This window comes from Symsagittifera roscoffensis, chromosome 10, assembly GCF_963678635.1.
Source record: "Symsagittifera roscoffensis chromosome 10, txSymRosc1.1, whole genome shotgun sequence".
Classification (NCBI taxonomy): domain Eukaryota; kingdom Metazoa; phylum Xenacoelomorpha; order Acoela; family Convolutidae; genus Symsagittifera; species Symsagittifera roscoffensis.
Genome location: NC_087071.1, coordinates 19,988,897 through 20,015,674, shown reverse-complemented (window position 1 = coordinate 20,015,674; position 26,778 = coordinate 19,988,897). Strand labels below are relative to the sequence as shown.

The window sequence follows — 26,778 nt, the reverse complement described above, 5'->3', positions numbered from 1 at the left end:
AGAGTGAGTTGGAATAATTAAATCGTGAAAGTACCAGTGCATGTACAAGGGAACTAAGTGGTTTGAAACAGCGGTTTTGAAACAGAACTGAGCAGATGCGCCTAAGAAGAGCATCAGTAACAGCGGTTTTGAAACCGAAATGAGCAGATGCGTCTAAGCTGGTAATTGCAAGAAGAGCAAACACTGTTAACTTGCTGAGATAATGCGCCTAAGCTGGTAATTGCAAGAAGAGCAAACACTGTTAACTTGCTTTTTAAATGTCAAGTTATCATCAAATATAAAACCCAGACATTTGATATGAGTTGACAGAGAAAGCTCATTGCCTTGAAATTAAAAATTTTCCGGTATAGTTTGAGATGAGTTACGAACAGAAACAAACATGAGTTCAGTGTTGTCATCATTCTGTTTCAAGTTGACGGAAGAGAACCACGTTGAGACCACAGAAATAATGTCATCAACTTTGTTAGTCCATAAATCTGTAGAACGGTCGATAACCAAATAAATCTTTCAATCAATAGAAAAACGATTATCATTCACATTTAAAGTGTTGAGAATGTTGGAGTGAGGCAACAAGTACACTGTAGACAACAAAGGACCAAGTATAGAACCCTGTGGAACTCCGAAACCTAAAGTAGGGTGTGGGGAGGTCACTTCATTGATGCGAACACACTGTGTCCTGTTTTTCAAATATGAAAGAAACCAAACTTTTGCATCGCCAGTAATGTCAATTTTTCTCTCAAAAACGTCCAAGAGAATATCATGGTCAATGGCGTTGAAAGCCGATAAGAGGTCAGGGGTGAAAATAATACCAGGTTTTTTATCTAGAAAAACGAGTAAATCCGACGGAATTTTCACTAAAGCCGTTTCAGTGGAGTAGAAAGCACAGTAGGCAGATTGATGGGGATCTAGAAAATTGTTAGTTATTAAATAGCTATAAACTTGATTGAAAACCAGTCTTTTTAAAAGCTTTGATAACAAAGCAAGATTTGTGAGTGGACGATATGACGCGAAACAGTCAAACTCCAAGTTAGATTTCTTAAGGTGAGGGAGAACAATTCCATTTTAAAGGAAGGACGGTAATATGTAAGAGTCAAACGACAGATTACACGAGAAAGTAAAAAGTGGAATCCAACATCTGCTATAAAATTTCAAAACTTTGGTAGGAATTTTGTCATCAGCACAAGTTGCATTAGAAAGACTGGACGATGCATTCTTCTTTTCACCAACCGCAACTTTTTTGGAAATTGACAATTTAAATTTTGATGAACGATTATTAAGCACTGTGACTGAAGTCTGTTGTATCGTATCGAATCACGAATTTTTTCTATCTTTCCGATAAAGAAATCATTGAAAATTATTTCAATATTTCTACATGGATCAAAAGGCTCAATAAAATGACAAAATGTCTAAAAAATGCACAAAAAAAATCTGACCGATCAAAAATATACAATTAATTACCTGAAGTATAATTCTATAATTATAAACCCTGCAGGTTTTGCGAGACTTTTTAATTTAATGCTTTTCAAATACTGCAATATTTAAAATGCAATCTAATATTATCGAATCTCACATGGCAATTTTAAAAATTTCAGTCTTTTTTACATGAAAAAAAAATTTGTTTTTATTTCCGGCTAATGAAATTATCGCGCGTGTTGATTTTCGGACTTTCTCTCCAAATGTGCAAATCCTCTAGTATGAATAGCTAATGAGTGTTGCCTGATTGGTCTATAATGGCTGACTCAGCTCAGCAGTACCGCTCACCTCCTTACCACAATCTAGAATGTCCCATACGGGAGTCCTCATAGCGATGTTCAACAATCGACGTGGCTAAGTGTCGCACGGTCTGGCCGATATAAAGGGAGTTCCATCCATTACATGTAAGCTTTTACACCATTTAGGATCTCAGTTCAAGTGCAAAAGAAATTTTGAGGGGTTGCAAGCATATTTTCAACTTTCTTGTTGTTAAAATTATTTGTGCCTGTGATATTTGACGCAATTTTAAGGCTAGTAGTTGTAATGGATTGAATCGAGATTGCCTTGCCAAGGGGGTTGAGTCTTGTATCCACCCATCATTTATCTGTTTTGATGCGGTAATCTACAATTTTTTAGGATCTTGCTAAGAGTCTCCAACATTGCCGTCTCCGACCATTTTTTTGGGTATTGACTCTCAGTCCTTGCTTACGATTTTTCTCTGATGCTTCGTCAAAATTATCCACGTTGAGGAACTTCTGAAAATCCGACTTTAAATAACGTTTATTTTGTACTGCAAAAGTGCGCAGCCTCTAAAGTGAGCAAGGGTGTCGGTATCAGTGGCCTTCTGACTCCACCCCTTTTTGACCAGTTTTTGTGAGTCAGAGTAGACAATTAACTCCAAAAAGGCCAATTCAAGGTTAATATCACTCTCTTCTAAAGCAAACTGTAAGTTTGGATGCAACTCATTTGAAGCCTCGAGGACTACCCCAGGATTGCCCCTCACAGTTTTAGCTATGCCATTCACATAACTTTGAAAAATTTTAACACCACCTAGAGCTCGGCCTATTTCCTGTTGTTCTTTGCAAGTCCTGCAACACCAGACTGTTTCAGGGATGTTCGGGTACTCGGATTCCGATATGTTACCATACTTTAATTGGGCGTAACTCAAGTAGGATTTGCATTCTACACCTTTAGCTCGATTTGTCACCTCTTTCTGTCATACAAATTACTAATGATTGAATTTAAATGAACCTTACTCAGAGTCAAACTAATTTTTTGCCGATACAATATCTTGATGACTAAATCATCAGCTTCATTAAGAAGGACTTTAGTGTAGAAACTCATTAGATCAAGGGCAATTATACTCTAATCAGAGTCAATTTTTTTTCTCCATGGCCATCAAACTCTTTGTTTCTATGATAGCCGCGCAATTTTTTCAAAATATTCTGCCAAGGTTTTCTTTAGGTAATCATCCGAGCTACCAGGTGAAGAAAAAGCGCCACAAAAGGTGTGTCTTGTTTGTGCATTTTGTTAATCCAAACAGCCTAGCCTGCTGCAACCCCGTTGATCCTAATCTAATCTACAGCGCTTCGCGGATCTTCTTTGTTTTACACGTCAATTAATTCTTTGCTGATGTCTTTTTCAATTTCTAAGAAAACACTGTGTGTCAGATTCATCCTTGAACAAAAATGTTTTGCCTGCATTAGATCATCAAGTTTCTTCTCATATGTCTCCTTTTTCATAACACAAAACCTCTCTCCTTATCAAATGGGGCTGTCCAAAGACAATCGTCCAAATAAGACTTTCTGAGTTTTGATCTTCTTTGTCAGAGGTTGTCTGTTTCCCATTTCTAGCATACCTCATTGCAGCTGCTTCAAACTTGCATTGTTTTTCTCTAGGTATTCAGCTCAGACGAACAATTATCAATATCAGGAAGGAAATAAATTTTAGAGTTTTTGTATCGTATAGGATGTTTTGGTCCAAAATTAAGATTTCCCGTATGGAAAATTCACTTCATCTAAGGTTCTGCCTGACCTATCACCTAACTTTTTTGTTTATCTATCCTGTCTTTCTCAAAAAAAGTTTGCTCGTTGTTGTGCCGCTTATCAGGTTGTTGATATTATACATTGCTTGCAGGTTTGGATAAAATATTAGGGAAGGCCACCATTTTCCATCTATACCACTTGTTACTACCTCCCTTGCGATAGCTAGGTGACCTGATGCCCTATTCCTATCCGCTTTCGTCTGGCTTATATCAAATTTCAAGAGTCTTAATTGATAGCTGTGCACCGCCTGATTCGAAAAAAAACCGTTATCCGGAACGCTAAACCATAAAAAAACTGATATAACGTCGTTATTGAGACATTTTCTCAGAAATTTATTCTCAGAAAACTGACAATAAATTTATTAAATTGATCTAGATAATCTAACACAAGCTTCCAAGTGAGTTTTTTTGGGACTAACCTGAGGATTGGTGGCTGCAGCAAAATTGCTGTCATTTGCTTACCTCTTTTTTTTGCAGTTCACGTTCACTTCATTTCATGTGGCGCTCAGCAAAGAAAAAACAACCCCAACAGTAACTTCCAACTTACTGGTCTTTCATCTTCTCCCGGTGGCGTCCCTGCGCTGGCTTCCTGGTACGTGCCCATCTCATTAAGAAAATGCGGGTAAGTAGTCCTGATGGAATAGTACCACCCGTAATGACTTCAGTTCCAATTTATTGGACTGGTGCAGTTGGAGATACTCTCTGAGGACCGCAGGAATATGTTTCTCGCTTCTAGAGATACTTTTTGCCTTTATGAAGATGATCTCTGTCTTCTGCAGATCCTCGAAGATGTCAGGAGTGCCAGTTCTTCTGCAATCGACTATGACACTCAAGGTTCTCGCTTCGACTTCAGATACGGTAGATACTGTAGATTTTCAGGTCGGAAGGGCATGTAGTTTCTAATGCGATAAGATGATGTGCTGTTAATCAGCACATCGTGCCACAGGATAATATGCTGACTGGTTAGAGGTTGCTGTTCCAACAATGAGCTCAAGTTTTTTTTACCCTGTGTAGGTTTTTGGATCTAAAGAAAGTCTGGAGATTGCGTAGATTTTGTGTTCTGTCTCTCTCCGTTCTTCTCTCTCAAGTTTCTTCAGGCTGTGATGAAAGGAGCTGGCTGCTACCACTATAAAAGAAGTCTGTAACAAAGGTACAAAAAATTAAATTAATACTAATTTTCTTGAAAAGAAAACAACAGACTGATCGTAGCTTACGGCTAAAAAGCGTTCGAGTTTAATAAAAAAAATAAAAATTTCAAATTGTTAATTAAACATTTTTCGCAATTTTTAGTGCATCACTAGGACTTACTAGAGAGCGATCAAGGATATAGATAGTGCGACAAGCAATTTTGAAAATGATTTTAGTTTTTTATCTCTGATTGTTATAATGCTTCGTTTTGATAATATTTTCAGTTCTGACCAGTCAGTTGCATGACTTCTAGCCATGTCTTACATGGAGCTCAAAAAAGACCAATTTGAAAAAGTATAGAAAAAATAGAAACATAATTTAGAAGTGGTTAAGATTGCAAAATTATTGAGACAATATCACAAATTTGCGACGGCTGAGCTCGAAATGAACATGGCAAAAAATCTTCTTCCGGTTCAAATTAATTTCAAATGTACAAATGTAAGTCAAAATAAGATTCAAATTATTGTTTGGCTCAGCAACAGTTTAGACTACAAGGTTAAGCTCTTTAATTGATAGTATCACAAACTTACGGAGTTTTCACAAAAACATTGGAAATTTTTCCGTTAAAACTTCCATAAATTGCCACCGTAGGATCTTTGTTAACTAAAAAAAGAATTCCCTTAGTTGTTTTTTTTGCCTTTCTGTGAGCAAAGATATTCCTGAAAATGTTTTTGTTTTTATGTAAACTGTTTTAAGTTGTTACTGATTTTTTTGAAAAAGGTTTTATTGTAATCACCACTAAATTTTCCGACTAAAATACTTTTTTTCATCATGTTTGTTGATTGTTTATTTTGGACAACTTCTTAAGCTGGTAATAACTAACGTCATATTCTCCGGTAATGGAAAACTGAAGTCCAGTCAAGAAGCATTGTTACTGTTAATACATAGCGTTTTAACTTAGGCTCAGACGATGAATCGAAATTTTGCACAATCACAGCAAAGTTCAATTGCCCAGACAGTTTGTTTTTCTAAGGAAATTGACAAATTTGATAAAACTTCATTTAATAGGTATGCAGGATAGTGATAGTGACTGATAACGAGTGTGCTCATAGGTAGTAGTCATATTTTGATAGAAAAGAAGTTTTTGATCGGATGCAGTGTTTCAATCCGACACGCCAATTTTCGTAAAACGGTTTTCACTTCATCTTGAATTTTCAAAATTGGTCGGATAATACAACACGAAATTTTACCTTGTGTTTTTCTTCAATCATGTTTTTCACGGGAAATTGTGGTTTTTTCTATCGTTCCAACATTTTGTCTACTTAAGATATTCAGCTCTGTTTTTTAGATTTAAGTTAGGGTAAGTGTCTTTGAAAAATTTTCAAAAATAAAATTTTTTGCTTTTTTTTCAAGTTTTCTCAGAGCAGTTTTGACGTTTTTATCTCCACAGAAAAGATTCGTGTCATCTGCATTTTGTACAACTTTGTATGAGTTAATCAGTTGCTTGTTAAGATAAGTGATGTACCAACTGAATTTGAGAGGTCCTAATACTGTGGTTTTTGAGACACCTCAATGAAATGAGATTCATTCCGATTAAGTGTTTTTACTTTTCTTTTCTGTCTTTGGTCGGTTCAATTTATCAAATCTATAGCAAGTTCAGAAACATTATGTTTTTGTTTGGGTCTAATTGAGTATGGTCAATAAAATTAAACGCCCTTAAGAGATCTAATAATGAGCAAGCAATAAAGTTGTTGGTATCAGTCAATATTATATACGCTTTTGTGCAAAAAATAGCGTCAATTGGTGAGTATGATTTTCTAGAGCTTAATTCAGTGTTACTAAGAATGTTTTGAGGCAAAAAGTTTTCACTAATTTGCTTAAGTTTCATTTTTCAAACAAATCTTTCAGTGCTCTTATAAATTCGATTGGTCTGTAATTTTCAGTTTCTTCATATTTTTAGTATACTCGCGTGATAATTCCTTTTTAGCCTTTTCGAAATTTTTTTTTTTAAATAATCATTGAACAGAAAAGAAAGACGCGAGTAGATTTCGATGCAACCATCCTTAAGAGCCCATGATGGAGTGACAGATAGGTTTTGTGGTTTTTTTTCGCATTAAGTTCGAGAAATTCTTTTTTACACTCTTTAGTAGAAATCAATCTGAACCATGATGGACTTTTGTGATTAAGATTGTTTTGATGTGAGTCTACAGTAAGACAGCTTGTGGTTTCTTTTCAAAAAAAATCTAGTTGAACAACCTATTGGAACGACCAAGTTAAGAAGATTTGCCATTTTGAAGCTTATTGTTATGAATTATCCGAAGGTTTTGTTAGAATAAAAATGCTGTTAGATGATTCTGTGAAGTTTCTTGTATTGTTATCATTGTTCCATTTCTCACGTTCAGTTTTCTTGATTTGATTAACTGCGATATGAAGAGATTATCTTGTAAGTTTACTTATGGTTTATTAATACCTATGAAAAACCATTTTCGTGGAGCACATTATTAATTTTGACAACTTTTTTTTCGACTGACAGGGTTGAACATTTCTCCTGGGTAACTTTTCTGATAGCAGCTTTCCCATTTTTGATAGATGTGATTTGTTTTGTTGCAGGTCTAAAAACGATTGATTTTTTGTTTGAAGTTTCAAAGTAAGATCGGTGATTTAAAAGTTATTAAGAATTTCTAATTGTGAATCGGAAGTTCTAATTGTAACATCGAGGTTATAGATGACAAAGTTGTTTCAAGTCATTTTTTATCGTCGATGCTGAGATAATTAAGGTTCGATTGTCTAAAACTATCATATTAGTATTAAATTATAAGGTATAGTTTTTCGAGGATTTCAGTTTGATTTCTTTTTGGTTTGTAGGATATATTTTAAGAAAATTTTCTGTCATTTATCCTGTTTTTGTCATTTACAAGACAGCTACTCTGTAAATGGCCAAAGAAACAGCAGAAGTCTTGCATCGCATTGGGATCATGATAGTCGGGGTACTACAAGGAGGATTGTGCGCCCTCCAACAGTGGAGCAACGGCACATTTACAGTACATGCTCTCGAGCTGAGGAATGACGGCGTTCAGAGAAGTGAAACCATCGGTTCGTCTGAAGATTGCGAAAATGAGTATCTTTTGGACTGACAGGCTAGTATACCTTCGTTTAGTATACAAAACTAAGATTAATTACTTTTCGGTTTTTGATGGATACTTATAAGGCTTTTAGGTTGATATCTAGCCGATCTAGTATATTTTGAACATGATCTGTTGTTTCAGTTTATTAAATCGAATTTGTTTGTTTCTAACTCCGAATTCAAATTTTCTGACAAAAAATGGTGTTGGTAACAAATTGGTCAGACTAGCCCGTACTTAGGGATAGGCAGAGATTATGCCATAACACACACATTTATTCTTCCTACTCAACTTTGTAAAACCAATCGTTATTCCACAAAAACGAAGTAAGGGAAAGAAAAACAGCCACGATAAGAAAGTAATTGTGAAAGCGAACAATTGAAGAAGAAGTAAACAAGACTGCTCGTATATCAGGGCAAAGCACTGAGTGTTCCAACTGCCCTTTAATCAATATCAATTAGTTTTTGCTTTAAGAAAATCTTTAAAAACTATCAATTTTGGACAATGCCAAAGATCAAAATCGTTTTACTGGATAACTCGTCACGCATGATTAGTTGGTGTGTTACGCTTTCAGGTATATATACCTCAAAGCGTAACACATCAACTAATCATGCGTGACACATCAACTAATCATGCGAACAAAATCTTCAAGCGCGCATAATTTAGTCCAGAGCATGGCCAAATTGGCAATTTTCAAACTCCTAGAACTTTGCAAAAATTGATGAGTGATAAAAATTTCTTTTTAAAACTGATTTCAAGGAGTCGATGTCTGCAATGGGGTAAAAAAAAATTTGTCAAAAACTAATATTTCGATCGCCAAAAATCGACTGAATAAAAAAACCACCCCAAGCATAAGTATTCCCTTTTCTTCAAAAGTTGGAAAAACAAAACTGACTGTATCAGGGCATAGCCTGAATGTTCCGGCTGTTTTTTAATTTGTCTGGAATAGTTTTGCTAAACCAAATATTGGCTAAACTACGCTTTTTAGACTGATAATATCGAGTTTTAGGTCAAATTAATCTAATTAAAATCGTGTAACAAATTTGGTCATGTTTGGAGATGGTAAAACCAATTAGCTGTCTCGCTTCAATTTGGAGCGACTTTGTAGTGCGGAATAGTTCGCCGCGTAGGACTCATAAACGAGCAGTTTAGACAGACTACTCGCAGAAGACCATAGTGGTGTGCATACCAAGCTGGGACTTTGCAGGTCAAGAAATCGATTCCTCAAGCGACCAGAGTTTTGTATAATTGATCTGAAAAAACCAAACTACTTATTTATTCCTCACTTTCTTCAAAACTTACTCTATGCATTAATTTTTATTCGCTCGAGAGGTTAACAAAAAGCATTGCTGCCTATCGAGTGATGTCTCTGAATTCATTCTTCATTTCCCGTCTGTAAATAGTATTAAAAAATCAAAAAACCCTTCAAGCCAAAAAAAAAATCACCAAGATTTAAATTAATAGGTCTCCTTCGCCCTCAAAACACAGACACGCAGCAAAAATTTTTTTTCACTCGTTGAAAGACGCAAAATGGCCATTAAACCGGTATAATATAGGCCGAAATCTATCAAGTTGAAGGAAAAGGAAAAGAAAAAGACAAAAAGCCTTGAACTAGAAATTCCATTAAGGCTTTTAAGACATGTGCGATCCAGAGGTGAGCACTAAAAATTTGGTTTCTTTGAAACGAATCAAAATAAGGTCATTAAGCCGATAAAAATAAGCCGAAATCATTCGAGCAGAATAAAGTTTTTAGGCAGAAAAACAATATGAAAAGTCAAGGTTAGTAAAAATACAATTATCAGGAGTAAATCAGAACATCAAAAGCAACTATGATGTAAAAAAAACTACACAAACATCAATTCTACAATATGACAACTAAGCCAACATATCATAAAGAGACAAGTAATGAGCCGACAATTTTTTGATGAAACGGAATACTTCGCGTTTGGAAAAAAAACAGGTCATGTCAGATTGGAACCCAAGATTCTTGGCGTCCCAGGCGTATTTGTAAGCTCCAGACCAAGAGTGCACAGTCAAAGTGAATTTTGAATTAATTAAGAACTGGTCCTAAGCTTAACATTTCTAAATTTTACTATTCTGTTACTAAAGTTTTTTACGGGGAAAAAGTCTAGTACCCGATTATAATACCCTTGCTTACCACAAGGTTAAATACAAGCCAAACTTTAATCCCAATTTAATCATTTGAAACGTTCAAAAAATTTAAAACAGTCGGGCTCTTGCATAAAAAACTTTTGTAATCATTTATATTCCATTTTAATCCATTGTAATTAATTATAATCAGGGGCGGATTAATTATAATCAGGCGCGGATTTTTCTTCTAAATCCCCCTCAGGGGACCCCCCTTAGAACTATTTTGAGATATACCTTTTCGGCTGACGGACCGTAAAATTTTTTTAAAGGCGCCTTTGCGTCAATAAATACTAAATTTTAGGGGGGGGGGGAGCGCGCCTGCCGAAAAAACGCATTTTTTTTGGTCAAAATTTTCCAAAAAGTGCCTAAAACGCCTTTTTTGGCCTGTTTTTTTTTCAAACTTTGATTGCGGCACAGAAATTTTTGGCCAAAACAGGGTTTTTGTAGTGTTTTTTGTGAGAGCTCGGAAAATCAGTTTGCTCGACCTAAAAAAAAGGTCGACAAAATTTCGAACATTTTTTGAAAATCCATCCCCCACCCCTCGAGAAAATCCTAGATCTGCACCTGATTATAATGGAATAAATTGATTATACCTTGTGTGATTTATTATCATATTCTAATTGATTACATCGGAGTTTTATGGAACCACAGACAGATCATGAAAACTCCGATTAATCGATTATCCACAGGAACCTTGCGGGCATCATTCAAGGGCATTATTGTGATTTATGTAAATATGCATAAATTGTTTACTTGTTTAGATACCTTCACAAATTTAGCCTTCAACTTTTTTTCTGAATGAGTGAATCAATTGTCCAATTCTAAAAGAAGATTTACTTCGCTTTCAAAAGTAGTAAGGCTGTACTGAATAGCCTTTTTGCTATATAATTTACCCGTCTCTTTATGACTTTTAAAATCCCTTTTCATGTAAAAATGGGACGTGAAAAGACCTGTCTTAAACGTTCTTTCTGTTTTTGACTGCGAAGTTAGCGCATTTTACTTCCTGCTATAAAATATTACCGTAAAAGTTGTATAAAGTGCGCGATTTTCATTCTCAAATTGTGGGCGTTTATTTATTAACAAGTGGAAATCGCTTAAATTGGGTTTATATCGTATTTTAACGGCATTCGAAATAAGGTGACTGTGCGTCTAACCGAATGTTTTAACTAAGCCTAGTAAAACTATAAAAAAAATTCAAAATGTAAATCTGGCTCAAAAAACCAGGCCCAAATGGGGAAATTGCAGCCCGAACACTGGGTGGTCATAGATCATCAAATGGCGAAAGATACCTATTTCAATTAAAACACTTCCGCACGTCTGAATGCAAATTACACATTTGCTGGAAAACAACAAAAATTCGGCCTAACCCAAAGTATGCAAGGTTCTGAAATATATCCAACTGAATCGGGCCGAAATTTCTATATCTGTGTCGGTATATATACCACCTATGGCTCGCTGTGTATATCATTACGTGGGTTGAGATTCAAGGTATCATTTGACAAAAAGTAAGACTAGTGTTGAGCTTGCAGTAGTATATTGCAATTATAATAGAACTTTTATTGACATACATTTTCGGTTGGGTACAATTTTAACAACAAATTGGTTGATAGTGTTACATATATTGAAATTATAACCAAACCACCGAGAAATTCAGTCATTTTATCGCTTAAATAAATTGGCAACGGCTGATTCTTTTAATCTTTATCTTCATTTTGTTGGCGTCATTACCATCAGAAAAACATCTCAGAATATATAACTCATCGTCGTCATACAAATCTACTTCTGCACTTTTTGCAAAACGAAATTGAAAATTGTCTGTTTAATTATAATTTCCTGTATTAAAATTCACAAATTAATGAAAAACGGTTGCAGCAAAATCTACTAGAATACGTACTTCAGCAAAATTTAGATACAACTGAAAATTTATTACAGTTTTTCTTCTAAATCTGCAGTCCTAGTTAATTTACAACCGCAATATTATTGAAAAATGATGGTTTGCAATACGCGCACATTTTTTTTATAAAAAAATAGACACGCTTAGACGTAATAAAAAACAGATCATAAATGCTAACAAAAGCGGTTGCAGCCTTATTGTTGTAATTACGTTTGAAAATTGAGTTTCATTTCTTGTTTGGCTATACAGATTCATTTTCATGACCTACCGATCATCTGTCCTGAACAAAACAATGAATAACAACGTATAAAAAATATATAGTAATTTCGTCTTTATAAAACGTTGCGTTTCCGTACACAAAAAATAAGCATACTGTTTTATCGTTTTCTTGGTGGGTTGTTTTACAAGTTCTTTTGTAGTTGATTGATTTTTTGTTGGTGCTCTATATGCTTTTAACCACGCTTTTACAGAGCTTTGAATCGTCTTTCAAGTTTATCTTTCTATTGATTGTTATTTTGCAAAGAATTGGTCACCTTACTTGCTAAAGACGATTTACAATTTACACGACAAATTGATGAACTAAAAATCGGCGGTAAAGCAGCGCATATATTAGCAGTAATTCTACGTAAAACAAATATTTATCTATATACCAAAGCCAAACAACGTCACAGTTTTCAGTTTCACTTGACCCGTTGTACGTCACGTAATTCTGACAAAATAACGGAAGAAACATCAGTAAAAACAGCTATAATATTGGTAAATTGACGCTAATCTTCATTAAAAACGCTTATCAAGTTTCTTTTATTGAAGATTCTCATTTTCATTTCATTTTACCCAAAATATTACTGAAATTTGCTTTATACCATTTTTCGAAGTAAAAATACTACTACGTTGAAAGTTACACTCAATTTCTTATTTATGAAACAAATCGCTTAATTTCTTTGAAAACTTTGTTCCCAATTTATTTGACTTGAACTAAACAGCGTTCTAAAAATTTGAAAAAGTCTGATTTATGAAATATTGCTTAATTTCTTTTTTGAAAAATCATAAGTTATTTGATTTGAAATCAAACGCACGCCTTCTAAACATTTGAACTCAATTGTTCGAAACATTTGAACTCAAACGTCCTAAACATTTGAACTCAATTGTTCTAAACATTTGAACTTTAAAAAGTCTCCAAAATGTCGGCGTCTGCAGCTGAAATTCTGGAACCACCTCTAGGTGAAATCACAAACCACAATTTAGCCACAGAATTGACATGGGATTATTATGAAAATATTCTTAAAGTGTGTGTCCCATTTACCCTTTTGTACTTGTTTATTGTCCCTGCTCTCAGCTTAAGGTTCGTTCACCTATGATAGATGGGCTCTATTTCGTGGAAAAGTCAAGGTCAAGATAGGTAAACTACTGCAGAAACAACGATTTAGCACAGATTTTTCCCATCACATATTTGCTAAGAAACAGTAACAAATTTGTTGGAAGATCGATTGGGGAACTTTCGGTACTATTTCATGACATCAATTGATAGCTGATCAGCCCTGATTTTTTTTTTAAATTTAAAGCTCGCCAAATATGCTTATTTTGAGGGGAGAGCGTGCGCCAAAATTTCCCAAAATGTTAGAAAATTTTTCAAAAAGTGCCTAAAAATACTATCAAGAAACGTCCTATTTGTGGATAAATCGTTTTAACTCTTTCTGCGACGCAAACAATTATCTCAAAATAGGATCCTATTAGTGTTTGATTTTCACAAAACATTTTGGTCGAACTAAAAAAACCAATTAGAACAAATTAGCCACTATGCTAGGCTCGGCACGTCTCCGTGTCTGAAAACAAAATCACGTGACCCCATCTATCATACTTGCCCGTTTTCAAGGTTATTCCCAGTTTTGAAATTACACTCGCAAGAAAGAAGATGTTCATTTGTGTCTGACTTTGTGTCTATGATTCCCTCTATACTATCCAGCTTCATCACTGTCCGGTCTTTTATTTATTTTGTTCCAGTCAATGACAGAGACCAAATGTTCGAAGGCTATAAATGGGTAACAATATACATGCAGGTCAGTGCAGGATTGCTATGTTCACACTTTTTAAAACACTGCTTTGCTTGAACATGTAGTAATTGTTTTTTTTTAATGAATTAATTGTCTTTAAAAGCGTGTTGTACTCGTTTTTGAAACCAAAACAAGGCTGATCGTATCAGGGCGAAGCCATAGTTATTATAATTGTGCTTTCACGTGTCTCAAGCTGATTTTTGTTCAGAACATGGAAAATGGGGAGGAACTTAGTATTCGGGTGTGTTTAATTTTTTTCTTTGAGTGATATATCACATTAATGCCCTTTCAGTCGTGATTCGAACTTTAAAAATTTTCCAAAAATTGTCCAGTGCCGAGAAAAACGGTTTGAAACTTTTGAGGCTAAGTATAATTTGGAGCCTGTACAGCGACCGAATAATGTGCGTTATGTAAAAATTGGTTACTTAGGATAGGGAAACTTAATTTTACTAACAGAAAAACTAGTTGAAAGAATTTCGTTTATTGTGCAAAAAAGTTAGAACAAATTTCAGATTTAAAAAAAAAAAATTCCTCGTTTTGCTTGTTAATCAATTTTTGCAGACAAATGTTGAAGATTACGTTAAGTTCACATCACACAAAAAAACGACGATACCTTAAAACGAAAAAAATATATATGATAATTTTTTTAATGATTGTGGTCGGAACATTCTGTGCTACTTGCTCATTTTCAAATGCTCAGCATGCAAGGAAAATTGGTAACTTTGGCGTAATAATAATTATTGCGAATTGGCAATTTTAAAGTGCGATTGAAGTGTCCCCAAATTTTAATTGGATAGTTAAAAACCGAATTAAAAGCAAGTCTAACATTTCGATTAATTCTGTTAGAGATTAGGAGAACGCCCTGACTGAAGTATGCTTCAATTATTGTTCAAGTTTGTTTTCTCCTGCCCTTTTTTCACTTCAGCCGCTCCTAGGTACACTTCTCCTAATTACTTGTTTTTCTCTCGAAAAAGCGATAGAGGTTTCATACGTAAGCGCCTGTATGTCAATTTTGAATAGATGCTTTTATTAAACTTAGTTGGCTAGAAAATAATCTTTTCTATTTGGATAGAAAAGAGTCCTCAATTCAATGAGATAAATTATGCAATGTTGTATGCTAGGCTGTTAGCTAAATTATCGGGACTTTCTCTCACATTTGATTTGTCGAGGGAGCTTTATCAGACTTGTCGCTTTAAACCCAATTAAGTTCTCAAAATAAAGACAAATAAAATATATATTTTTTGAGTTTCAGCTAAAAGGGCATCGCTATCCGTCAGATGACATAGAAAAAATTCCATCAAGTTACGTTCCACGCCACTCCACGCTCAGTTATTCAGTCACTTCCTTCGGAAGTCGGAGCAAAGTTGGCGAGAATTTGAGAGGAGTAATTTTGTTTTAAGACATCTGCTCAACCTCTTGATAAAATCGTGTTTATCTTCACCCCCTGCAACAAACAAGCGGTTTCGGTTGCAGTGAAAAAAAGAGCGTTTCGACCACAGTTTTTTTCAGAAAAATATTCCCAAAAAAAAAATGGATAGATAGTAGATTTTAGTTGCAGGTGAAGCTCAAGAAATAAATAACTGTAGTTTAATCAACAAATACGACCAAGTTTTTTTTGATAACGAGATAGAAATCGAATTTAGGCCTCGCTTTTTTGTTAGCAGTAAGAAACTGGGCGTAGGCTAAGTTTTTCCAGTCAGTTTTGACTACCTCGCAGAAAGCTAGGAGGTCAAATATTTCGTGTCTGTACAAAACAGTCTAATACAAAACAGTCCTGTACATAATAGTCCGACAAATCATAGCAAAGTACAGTAAAACAGTCCCATACAAAACAGTCGCAAAAATAGTCCTAAAAAGCCCAAAAACAATCGTATTGATTGAAGTATTAATTGTTCCAGAAACTGATAAGAAAATTCTCTCGGCTTCAACACATTTTGATTCCAACTAATCCGGGTAATAGGTAGTATAGCAGCGAAAGGAGAACAACCTAGATAAAAGCAGCGGCCACTCAATGACTCTTTATTTAACCCATGCAAAAAGAGACAGGTTGCTCAAGTTTTTTCATTCGCGAACACTTGTCAACACTGAAAAGAAACGAAACTCACTTACTATCGATGGAAATCATACTAACTAACAACAATTCAGAGTTACTGATTTTTGAAGGGTATGCTTATATTAAACACCGAACACTGTCAGACAACTGCTTTCTTGGCGCTGCACACGAGGTAGTTGCAACGGACGTGTACGTACAAAAGAAGACTTCGTTGAGATCGTTAAAGATTACTGCCACTTCCCCGATCCAGGTGATTTCGAAAAACGTAAGTTCAGAAAACACTTGAAGATTGAGCAGCAGTATCTGATGTAACAATGTAACACCACGGCAGACTATTTTTGCCGCCCAACGTGATGTGGACCGAGAAACAGCTGTTCATTTACCAAGCTATTCTGCTAGCCAGCAAGCTGCAAATAGAGTTCGACGAAAAAAAAAACCAAAATGGCAGAGCCAACTTCGCTGACTGGCTTTGAATTACCACTGGCTCTCAGAAAACTGACGATGGAGAACAGTTCCTGTGCACGATTCTGGTCACAAGATGAAAATAGGGTTATTGATTTGGCACGTTACCTGGGTTAGAGGTAACGTGCCATATCATTATCACTTGATTGGTTCTGTGATGAAACGTTTTCATCTGCTACTAATGTATTCTATCACATTGATACAATACACGCCACAATACAAGGACTCTTTTGTATGGGACTGTTTTGTCTACGCACCAAACATTTTAGCTTACTAAAGTTCTTTTGATTGGGATTTATAAAAATAATTCTAAAATTTGTCTCAGTGTCGAAACAAAACTTTTCGTTTCTTTTGTTATTGAGACTAAATTATACGAATTTTGATGAGAGGCTGACCTCCCAAGTTCAGTTTTTCTACAATTTTAATGTTATTTTAACTATAATGACCGTTTAAATCATTTTGGTTGGAATATTCTGTGCTAGTTGCACGGCAACATGCTAACCTTGTTTCTCATTCGTCCTTATTTTGCAGAAAAATAAATGTTGATACTTGTTTTAGCATACCACAAGGTCGTCAAAAACCTCCATCGAAACCATTTTCAAACTCACTTGAAACCACTTTTTTTCAGAACTTTCTTGCAAAATTTCGGATCACTCAAAACTGGAAGATGTTAAAAACCCCAAGACTCAATCTAGGGCTATACGGCGGCTCAAAGAAAACACATTTTCTTGAACTTCCAGAAAATTTTTTCATATTTCCCAAAAAGCTCAAACAAAAATTTTTGAAGCGCAAACTGTCTTTCAAAAAACAGCCTGAAAGTATCTTAAAATAAACTAGGAAAGTGAATTACTCGGAAATTGAATTACTCTTAAAATTTTCTATTGCATTTTTGTCAATAATGAGCTTAAGTTTTTTTCTTGTTTGAAAGTTCAGAAAGATCATCCACAAGGAAAAAGGCCAGCATATGAGCTGTTGGACCCTTCACAGAGACTGCATATTGCACTCCTGTCCAAAAACTACTTGCAATATTTATGGCTATTTTTTTCCTACAAGCCGAAAATAAAATTTTCATTCCAACAAGGCGAAAATGTTTGTTGTTATGAAACATATCAACAGGTTTTCACTGTTTTGATGCAATAGTTACGGAATTGTGATGTAATTTTGGCTTCAAGCAATGGCGGTTTGTAGCGTTTGATGTGGTTTAGGCCTACTTACTGCTAGACACGTTCTACAGACTGCTCTACATAGAGAGCAACAGGGCCATGATGGTCATACACCACATAGTGGGTCTGGTCATCACCCAGTTTGCCATGCACGACAGAGGCTGGCTGATGGAGAAGCTCGTCTTCTGTCTCATGGAAGTGGCCAACCCTTTTATCAACCTCCGCTTTCTCATGCTTGGAGTCGGTTAGTTACTTTTTCATCAGAGTAGTTTTAATGTTTAAAAAAATGCTTGGAATCGGTAAGTTAATTATGAAAAAGTTAGTTTAACTGAAATGAAAAATAACATGTTTCTCATGCTAGGCGTCGGTTAGTTGTTTTGTAAAAAAAATAATTAAACTTATAACTAAAAAGATCATATTTCTCATGCTCGAGTCGGTAAGTTAATTGTACAAAATTCATTTTAAATACAAAAAAATGCTTGGAGTCGGTATTAATTATCAAAAAGTTAGTTTACACTAAAAAATAACAAGTTTCTGATACTTGCAGTCTGTAAGTTAATCATACAAAAACTACAGTTTTAGCCGAAACTTACCGAGTTTTTTCAAACTCACTTGAAACCACTTTCAAGTTCTTGTAGATTTTTGGATGATAAGGATGATGAAATTAAGAATTTAGGACTTTAAAAACGTATTTCGTTCGACTGGTAAAATAGCAATAGTTTCCCAGCCAACGTTGAATGACCAAATCGTATGTCATTTTAAATTATATAATGTAATTGTTTTCAGACATAATATAAATATTACAATTGCGATGACGAATTCAGTGAAAAAATTGATCGAAATAGTTCAAGTTGAAATATTTGGAAGTTGGAAACGGGTTAAATCGTGCCGTCTGGACCAGCAGTAGTTTTTTAATGATAAAAACTCTACTTTGAACTATCAAAATGTTTTGTAAGAACTTGCAATGGAACCCTTACATGTTAAATAGCTTCATTTTAAATATAATTCAGAAAACTTGTTGCACTTTTTGCTGTTCCGTGACTGAAAATTTGCATAATGTATGGAAGGATAATAAATTAAGTGCGATATTGTTAATTTATTTGTAAAATTGTTTTAGATGTTCCCAAGACTTCAAACACTTACCTTAGCGCCTCTTTAATCATGATCATCAGTTTCTTTCTATTCCGGATCCTTCCCATTCCCTACATATACAGAGGCGGCATCTACAAACTAATTCTTTATCCCCAATACGGATCCTGGGCTCATTTTTGGATGTTCACGCTGTATGTGCTGCTTAGCTTAATGAACATTTACTGGTTCTACGTTATGTTGTTGGGTCTTCATAAAACCTTCATCAGAAAAAGCAAACCGGAAGAAGGAACTCATCGTGATTAAAAAAACTCGGACGAGCCCGAAGTCCCAAGTTCGAATCCCGAAGATGGCGATTTGGATAAAAAATGAAATTGGATAGAAAACATTATGGAAATATATTTTTGTTGAGCTGTGAATTGTTTTTAATCAACTTTGAAAAAAATTAACTAAAAAAATCAAAACTAAATATTCGTAACTTTGTGTCTTTTATACAATAACGCTCCTAAATATTCTATGAAATCCAAAATCCGGTTCAAAGTTTCTTTTCAAGGTCAGAATTTCCAATAAGCCCCATCTGGAGAAATTCTAATATTTTGGCAAGGCTTTTTTAAATGGCCCTCAAGAGCAGCTGGACCATTCTCAGCTTCGCCTCGATATACGAGCAGTCTTTTTTCCAATTAAAATATAGTTCTTTCTTCACGCTCCTGTATTGTTTTGTCCCTTCCGCTTTTCAGTTGCGGCAACGAAGCATTTTATGGCGTCATATGAGATTTCATACTAAACAGGAAAGGAATTAGGATTGCAGCGAAAGATTTGATTTTCAGTTTTATTAAATCTGCCAACAAAAAGTTTCTCAGTTTTACTAATTTTTTTATTTATTTTGAATAACCCATTTGGGTACATTTACATTCTTGAAAAAAAACTAATTCTCTTTTTGGCCATTTTTCAGGATATTGTGAACAAACATTTGCCTCTTTGAGCGTTCTCCATTCTAAATCAAAAAGGGGCTGTTAGATTTTATGCTAGACAAATCTGATGTTAGATTTGCTCAAGGTGTTTTTTAATAAAAATATATAATTGCTTGCGCTTTTTATGGGTGCGACGGGGAAAAATGTCTTGTTTGCCCTGCTCTGAATCTTTTTTGAATATATATTTATTTTTCCACTAATTAGGCTGTTTTGCCTACCTTTTTCTGTCTAGTTTTTTTTTGAAAATGCAAGTGTTTTTGGAATGCAAATTTTGCAAGATTCTCGAGAAGAGAGTTTTATCTTGCAAAAATATTAATAAGTTGACACGCTGTAATCAGGATACATAACTTTGCACAAATCCAGCAAGATATAAATTCCTCGGTAAGTATCCTCAAGGAAAAAAGTGTTATTATGCAGTCAGAAAAAGTTGGGTTATTTGTTTTTTATTTAAAAAAATGTTTGACTTGTTTAAAAAATGTTAACTGACTTAAAGTTAATGAAAGATGGAGTTGGAACAAAAGAACACTCTATTTTTATGTTTTTTAAGTTTATCTGATAACCACTTTGATTCAGACGAGTTTTTGCCACCTCAAATTGTTCTTTTTCGATCTTTTATACGCCGTTCAAATCACGACTTAAAAATTTAAAACTTGTGTTAACTGGTGTGAAAGTTTTTGTGTCGGACAATTTTTTGTCTGCGTGTTTCTGTATTCCAAAGACAAGTCTTTAAGCATGTTAAAGTTTTGTCGGAACCATCAAAAAAATGAAAGAACACAAGAAGAACAAAGGGCGCGTCCTTGTTGCGAAATCCGCTTACAATTCCTAAAGTACACAGTTTGACCTCGTAATGATGTTATTTTTGGAACCTGATCTAAATACATTTTATTATTGGATAAATTAGATATTTTACCACTGATAAGTATTTAATATTAACCAATCATAATCCATCCAACTAACAACCCACTTATTTGTAAGTGCTGAAATTACTTGTAATTTCAGCACCAGAGAGATTTGAATTTAACTTAGAAATTAGTTGCCTCTCCAAGAGAACTTCAGCTGCCGCAATAAGCCAGTATACTCTAGATCTATTGAGCCTAGCAGAGACTAGTTAAACACCCTGAGACTAGTAGATATAAGAGTAAGATTAGGATCGGTATTAGACTAAGAAGTTGCACGAATCTATCCGGCCGAAAATAAGATAGCGTGACGAGCAGACGGTGTACCCTATCCGAAATTACTCTATGAGTTACCAACCCCATATTAACTCATCTGGTGCGACCATAAGTCTCGAATAAGACCTTAATAGCTTAGAACTAACCAAAAATAGATTAGAATTTAGACAAAACATTTTCAAAGTGTTACACGATAATAACTTGATTGAAATGTCTCTACGACTCAATAGATCAGAGCCGATATTCCGCCCAATACTAGAACTACCTGGTATTGAAAAAAGACCTCGGACAAGAGACGATATACGGCTACATAGAAACTTACCATTTAGTTTCATGGTTGTAAGGCAAAAGCCAACACAAACTTTTATATTTAGAATCTTATCACCAATGAATTTAGATTTTCATTTGCAAACATAAAATTTTGAAATAAATCTTCATGATCATTTCAGGCGCTAAACAAAATTTTTAATGTACAATAACGATTGATGAAAAGATCTCAGATCGTTTTTTAAATTTCTGCAGTATTACATAAAACATATTTGAAAAATATTTATTGAAAATAAAAACAAAAATTAGTAGCATGACAATAAATTGTTAGTATCACCTAAACATAACAGCAATCATAAGCTCACTAACATCATTAAAAAACCAACCCTTTTTATTAACTAAATTGAAACCATTTAAATTTAAATTTACTTAATTTAAAAAAAATCAGATCATCAAGGCTATCCTTGGATCTTTATAAATTTTATATCTCATTAAATTTAAAATCTGATCATCAAGACCTATCCTTGGATCACAAAGAAGAATTTTGTTCTCCCCCACCCACTTAGCAGGTGTCTAACGACCTCAAACGTCGATTCACTATCCAACCTTTCCAAAAGAAACAGGACTAATAGAAATTTTTAAAATAAAACTAACCATTCAAATTAAGTTAAACAGTGAAGAACTTCGGTTATTCATTCTTCTTAACAGACCCAGGATAGATCTTAGACTTAGTAAGTTTAAAATAGTATCTAATGAACTACTTGCGTTCTAACTATACCTGAACCTTGTGGATCGATTTACTATTCTCCAACCCTTGAACACAATCACTACCCCTAAGTAGGATTAAGTAAGTTAACACCTTAACTTAGACTAGCCACGAGAAAGTAGAACATCATTCTCCGGAATCGATATACTTTTCTCTCCAACCCTGAACAAAAAGACCCAGGTTAAGCTAACCAAAAAAATTGTAAGGACTAACAGTCTAGGAAAATAAAAATCAGTAATAACTTCTTGCATCCCTCATCCTAAACCTTATGTCATTCAAAAATTTAGGAAATAAACAAACAATCGTTTTACACAATTGTGAAATAGATAACCAAAAATACGATCTTGTAATCACCCCACATACACAAACAGTTGGATACATTCGAACAAAACGACAGACAATAAAAAGAAAAATTATAAACAAACAAAGACAAATCACACGAAAAAGATTTTCAAAAAATAGAAACGCATTTTCTGAATCAGAAGCCAACAGCTTAGACGAACTATACAAATTAAAAGAATCAATAGATAAAAATTGTCCCATTCATGATCAATTATATTTTCCGACTCAGAAACAACTTCAAATTCTTCAAAAAGAGGAAAAAGAAGAATAAAAAAGCAATATAAACACAAACCAGTACACCTGTATAATTGGAATCAACCAATTAGACATATTGATAGTTATATATTAACAGTCATCAAACGAAAAAATGAGACACACTCAAAGTGACGAAAGTCCAGATGAAGAAGCAGTTTTTCCCTTTATTATCGATTCACTCGATGATAGAGGACAAACACAATTTTGTAAGAACTTACTCGTAAATTTGTTTGAACCAGGAATCAGCCCATGCAAAGCAGAATTCCCAGATATAAAAAATCAAAAGACAAATCATTGAACATTATTTGAAAGACATATGTAATCTAACACAGCAATACGGAATGTACACCATAGAATTTAGCACACCAAATACAGCCCATCGTAAATATGTAATTCAAACAGACGATATTGAATTAGAGTTTTCAAAAGTATTCATAGAATATCAAAAGTGTGCGCTCAATCTGAAAAAACTGTATAAGACAAATTAAATTATGAGTATTTTTCGGTAAACACACATAACAAGAAATAAGAAATGTCAACGGTTTGCATAATCAAGATCACAAAATCATCTTGTTTCGGTACAACTCGTTTTTGAGATAATTTCGCGCAATCTAGCCACAAGAACCGGTCGGTAATGTCCTTGAGACAAATTGCTCTTTTTGGCGGTCAGCCTTAATCAAAGCTGAACCGAATTAGAACCAAAAAACAGTTAAAATAGGATGTAACCCCCGTTTTTAGTATATTAATACATGGGCAGGTGGGGGACTCAAACCTACGTCAACTGTTAACCTATATAATCGGCGTTAGCTTAGGCCACTCGGCCAACTGTGCTTATTTTATATGCATCTATACTCGTTTTATTCTATACTCTTGTTTTGCATTGCAACATCCTCCCCCCCTGAAGAAGGAAGAACCGGAGCGAGCTTAATGGTCGGCCGCGTGACTTCACGGGTTGCGGTCCTGACAAGGGCGGATCGGGCGCAACCGTCCTGTCCGTAGTTTAGCTTGACGATTCGGGCGAGAGGGTAGTACCCACGCGGACTATCGGGCTCAATCACCCACACGAGATCGCCTGTTTTAAGAGTGAAGTCAGAATGAGTGTGCCACTTGACACGCTTATTCAGCGAGGGAACATATTCTCGAAGCCAACGAGACCAAATCGCGTTAGCATATGACTGCGCTCGCACGTACCTTTTCTTGTGATCGAAGTGCTCCCCGGGTAAAAGCGAAGGAAAGCTTGTGGCATGTTGTCCAAGCAAAAAATGGTTTGGGGTTAACGCTTCTAACTCAAGTGAATCGGTACTAGCGGGAGTGATTGGCCTTGAAGTCAAAGCCTGTTCAACTAAGCAGAGTGTTGTTCCTAACACCTCTTCAGTGACTCGCCTACTGCCTAGGATATCGTACAGCACGCGCTTCACGCTTCGGACGAGGCGTTCCCAGGAGCCGCCATGATGGGGTGCACCTGGCGGGTTAAATTTCCAAGTAACACCTTTGTGTGCAAAAATGGTCGGAGCCATGCCATTCCAGCTCTTGATGCAGGCAAGTAATTCCTTTTCCGCACCAACGAAGTTCGTGCCATTATCCGACCAGATTGTGCTTGGCGTACCACGGCGCGCAACGAACCGTTCAATGCCCATGACACACGAACTGGTGTCCAGAGACGGTACAATCTCAAGGTGTACAGCCCTGGTGGTGAGGCAAGTAAAAAGAAATCCCCATCTTTTTTCCGTGCTTCTGCGAACCGGAATGTAGAGCGGTCAAAAGTAATCCACACCCGTATGATTGAAGGGTGGTTGCTTGTATCCGAGACGTTCGACCGGTAAATCGGACATATTTGGCTGGATGGTGCTTGCTTTGCGTTTACGGCATGTCACACATTGATTTTCGATAGACCGAAGCAGTCGACGCAACCCAAGTATTGCATATTTCATATTTAAAACGGAGCGCATGTAATCTAATCCTTGATGAAAATGCTTATGGTGGAGGCTGCGGGCCAACAAACGAACTAAGGTATGTCGGGCGTCGAGTATTATTGGGTGCTTAGTATCAAACTCGGTATTCACAAAGCGCACAATCCGTCCGGTGGAACGAATGATACCAGCGGGACCGATAAATGGCGAGTATGTGGCAATTTTACTACTATTCTTAATAGGTTTGCCAGCGGTGAGTGTTTTTAACTCAACGGGGAAGGATTCCATCTGAGCAAGATGAATCAGTTTGCTTTCTGCAATATCAAGTTCAGTTGGGTCGGTGATTTGTAAGTCCTTACCACGAAAATGCTTATGTGAAGGCAACATCCTCAACATGAAAGCGACTACTCGTTTAAATCTTGTAAAGGAACTGAACCTTTCCCAATTGAACCCTTGTTCGGGATGTTTGATGGATGTGACATCGGTGACGAAGGAAGATGATGTCTCCAAGCAATTATCAACATCACAAGAAGGACCCTTCAAACGAATTTTATTGATTACACGTTCGTCGGGTATAAACGGCCAATCAGTAGTCCTGAGAATGCTCGGACCAATAACCCAGCTGCTATCTTTGAGGGCTTCCGAAGAAATCCCCCGCGTACCGGTATCAGCTGGATTATCGCCGCTCAGAACATGGTGCCACTCATCAATAGTGGTCGACTCGAGGATTTCGCCGACACGATTAGCGACGAATACAGGTAATTTTTCAGTGGAGTTTAGCCACTGCAAAACTGTTGTACTATCTGTCCACATAAAGACATGATTAATAGAGACGGTAAGGGCGGTCAGTATATCATCTTTCAGTCGTGTGGCGAGCAGAGCAGCTTGAAGCTCTAGCTTCGGTATAGATAGCGCTTTCATGGGCGCAACGCGAGCTTTACCAAAGATGAAGGATATTTGAGTTTTATGCGATCTCGCGAGTCGCGCACGCAAAAATCCAACAGCACAGAAAACGTCCTGCGAGCTATCACCGAACATGTGGAGCTCAATTTGATCCACAGGCTCCGTGAAGTAACAACGGGGAATAGTCAATTTCCCTAAGAGAGGGAGACCGGAGTGCCACTCGAGGAACTTATCTTTTATGTCTTCTGGTAATTCGTCGTCTCAACTTTGACCACTTATTTTCCAAATATCTTTCAGTAAAAGACGGGCCCTAACTGTGTATGGAGCTACTAACCCAACAGGGTCAAACACAGAAGAGACGAAACTCAAGACGGTTCGTTGAGTTATTGCTTTATCGAGAGGACGATCCACGCCTCTGCTAACAACCAATGTGTCTTTTACATGGTCCCACTTAAGACCTAAGACGTGTGATGATTGTTCGGCACCGTTACATATTTCCTTGATGGGTGATGATGAGGTTTCGGATTCCTCGGGGTTCATTGCTGAAGTGATTTCATCAGCATTACTGACAAATTTAGTCAAATTAAATCCTCCTAATTTTAATAAGGAAACAAAATCGCGACTAGTTTTAATTGCTTGGGTAACGTTCTCGAATGAATCCAAGTAATCGTCCATGTAAAATTTTTCATTTACGACTGAGGCGGCCTCAGGGTATGTGGACATATTATCAGTTGCTGTTTTTCGCAACGCGAAATTGGCGCACGTAGGCGAATCCCGTGCGCCGAATATATGGCGAGTGTACTGATGAACTACCACATCGGAAGTGGTATCCTCCCGCCACAAAAAACGGAGCGAAGTTTGATCGCGGGCAAGGACTCCTACCTGGAGGAACATACCCTCTATATCCGCGGAGACGGCGTACTTGTGTTGACGGAATCGCAAAAGCGCAAAAGCACAAAAATTAAATTTTGTCGTAGGTCCGGACCCACCAATAAGGACTTATTTAAGGATGTGCCGTGAAACTTAGAAGCCCCATTAAGGACTCGGCGCATCTTACCCGGCTTATTCGGATTTACGACGGGATGGTGCGGAAGATACCACTCGCGATCGGAACGCTTACGTGGATCATGCGGTTCGACGGTAACGACATAGCCTTTCCTAATGTCCTCTCTAATTGTTTCTGCGTATCTTTCGCGCAGCTCAGGGTCTTTACTTAACCTTCTCTCCAATGTTTTAAATTGGGCGAGTGACGAGTAATAATTGTTTGGTAGACTGACATTACTATCAATCCAAAGCATAGGCACAATGTATCTTTCGCCATTGTGATCGGTTTCAGAATTGAGGATGGATAAAGCATGTTTATCCGCGGCGGAACGGGCATCGACTTGTTTGAAAGCACCATACGATTCCAATTCGTACCAGGATTTTATCTGGTCGGTCAGAGAAGAATCTTCAACAACACACTTGAAACACGAAGAAGTAGAATTACCGGACGGCGGCAACGGACCACTTAAGACCCAACCTATCGGTAGGCGAACGGAACACGGTGAGTTTTTATCATC

The 26,778-nt window shown here is 36.1% G+C and overlaps 2 protein-coding genes across 2 annotated transcripts in view; one reads left to right on the top strand and one right to left on the bottom strand.

Annotated features, from left to right (window-relative positions):
* LOC134855131 (dynein axonemal heavy chain 7-like) overlaps positions 1-26,778 on the bottom strand; it is a 366,992-nt gene that overhangs the window by 309,744 nt on the left and 30,470 nt on the right. The window lies entirely within an intron of this gene.
* Positions 11,411-19,158, top strand: LOC134855130 (TLC domain-containing protein 4-A-like). Its single transcript, XM_063871542.1, has 4 exons — positions 11,411-13,154; positions 13,686-13,869; positions 17,584-17,785; positions 18,659-19,158. The coding sequence occupies exons 1-4, from the start codon at positions 12,994-12,996 to the stop codon at positions 18,934-18,936; spliced, it is 825 nt and encodes a 274-aa protein (XP_063727612.1). The 5' UTR covers positions 11,411-12,993; the 3' UTR covers positions 18,937-19,158.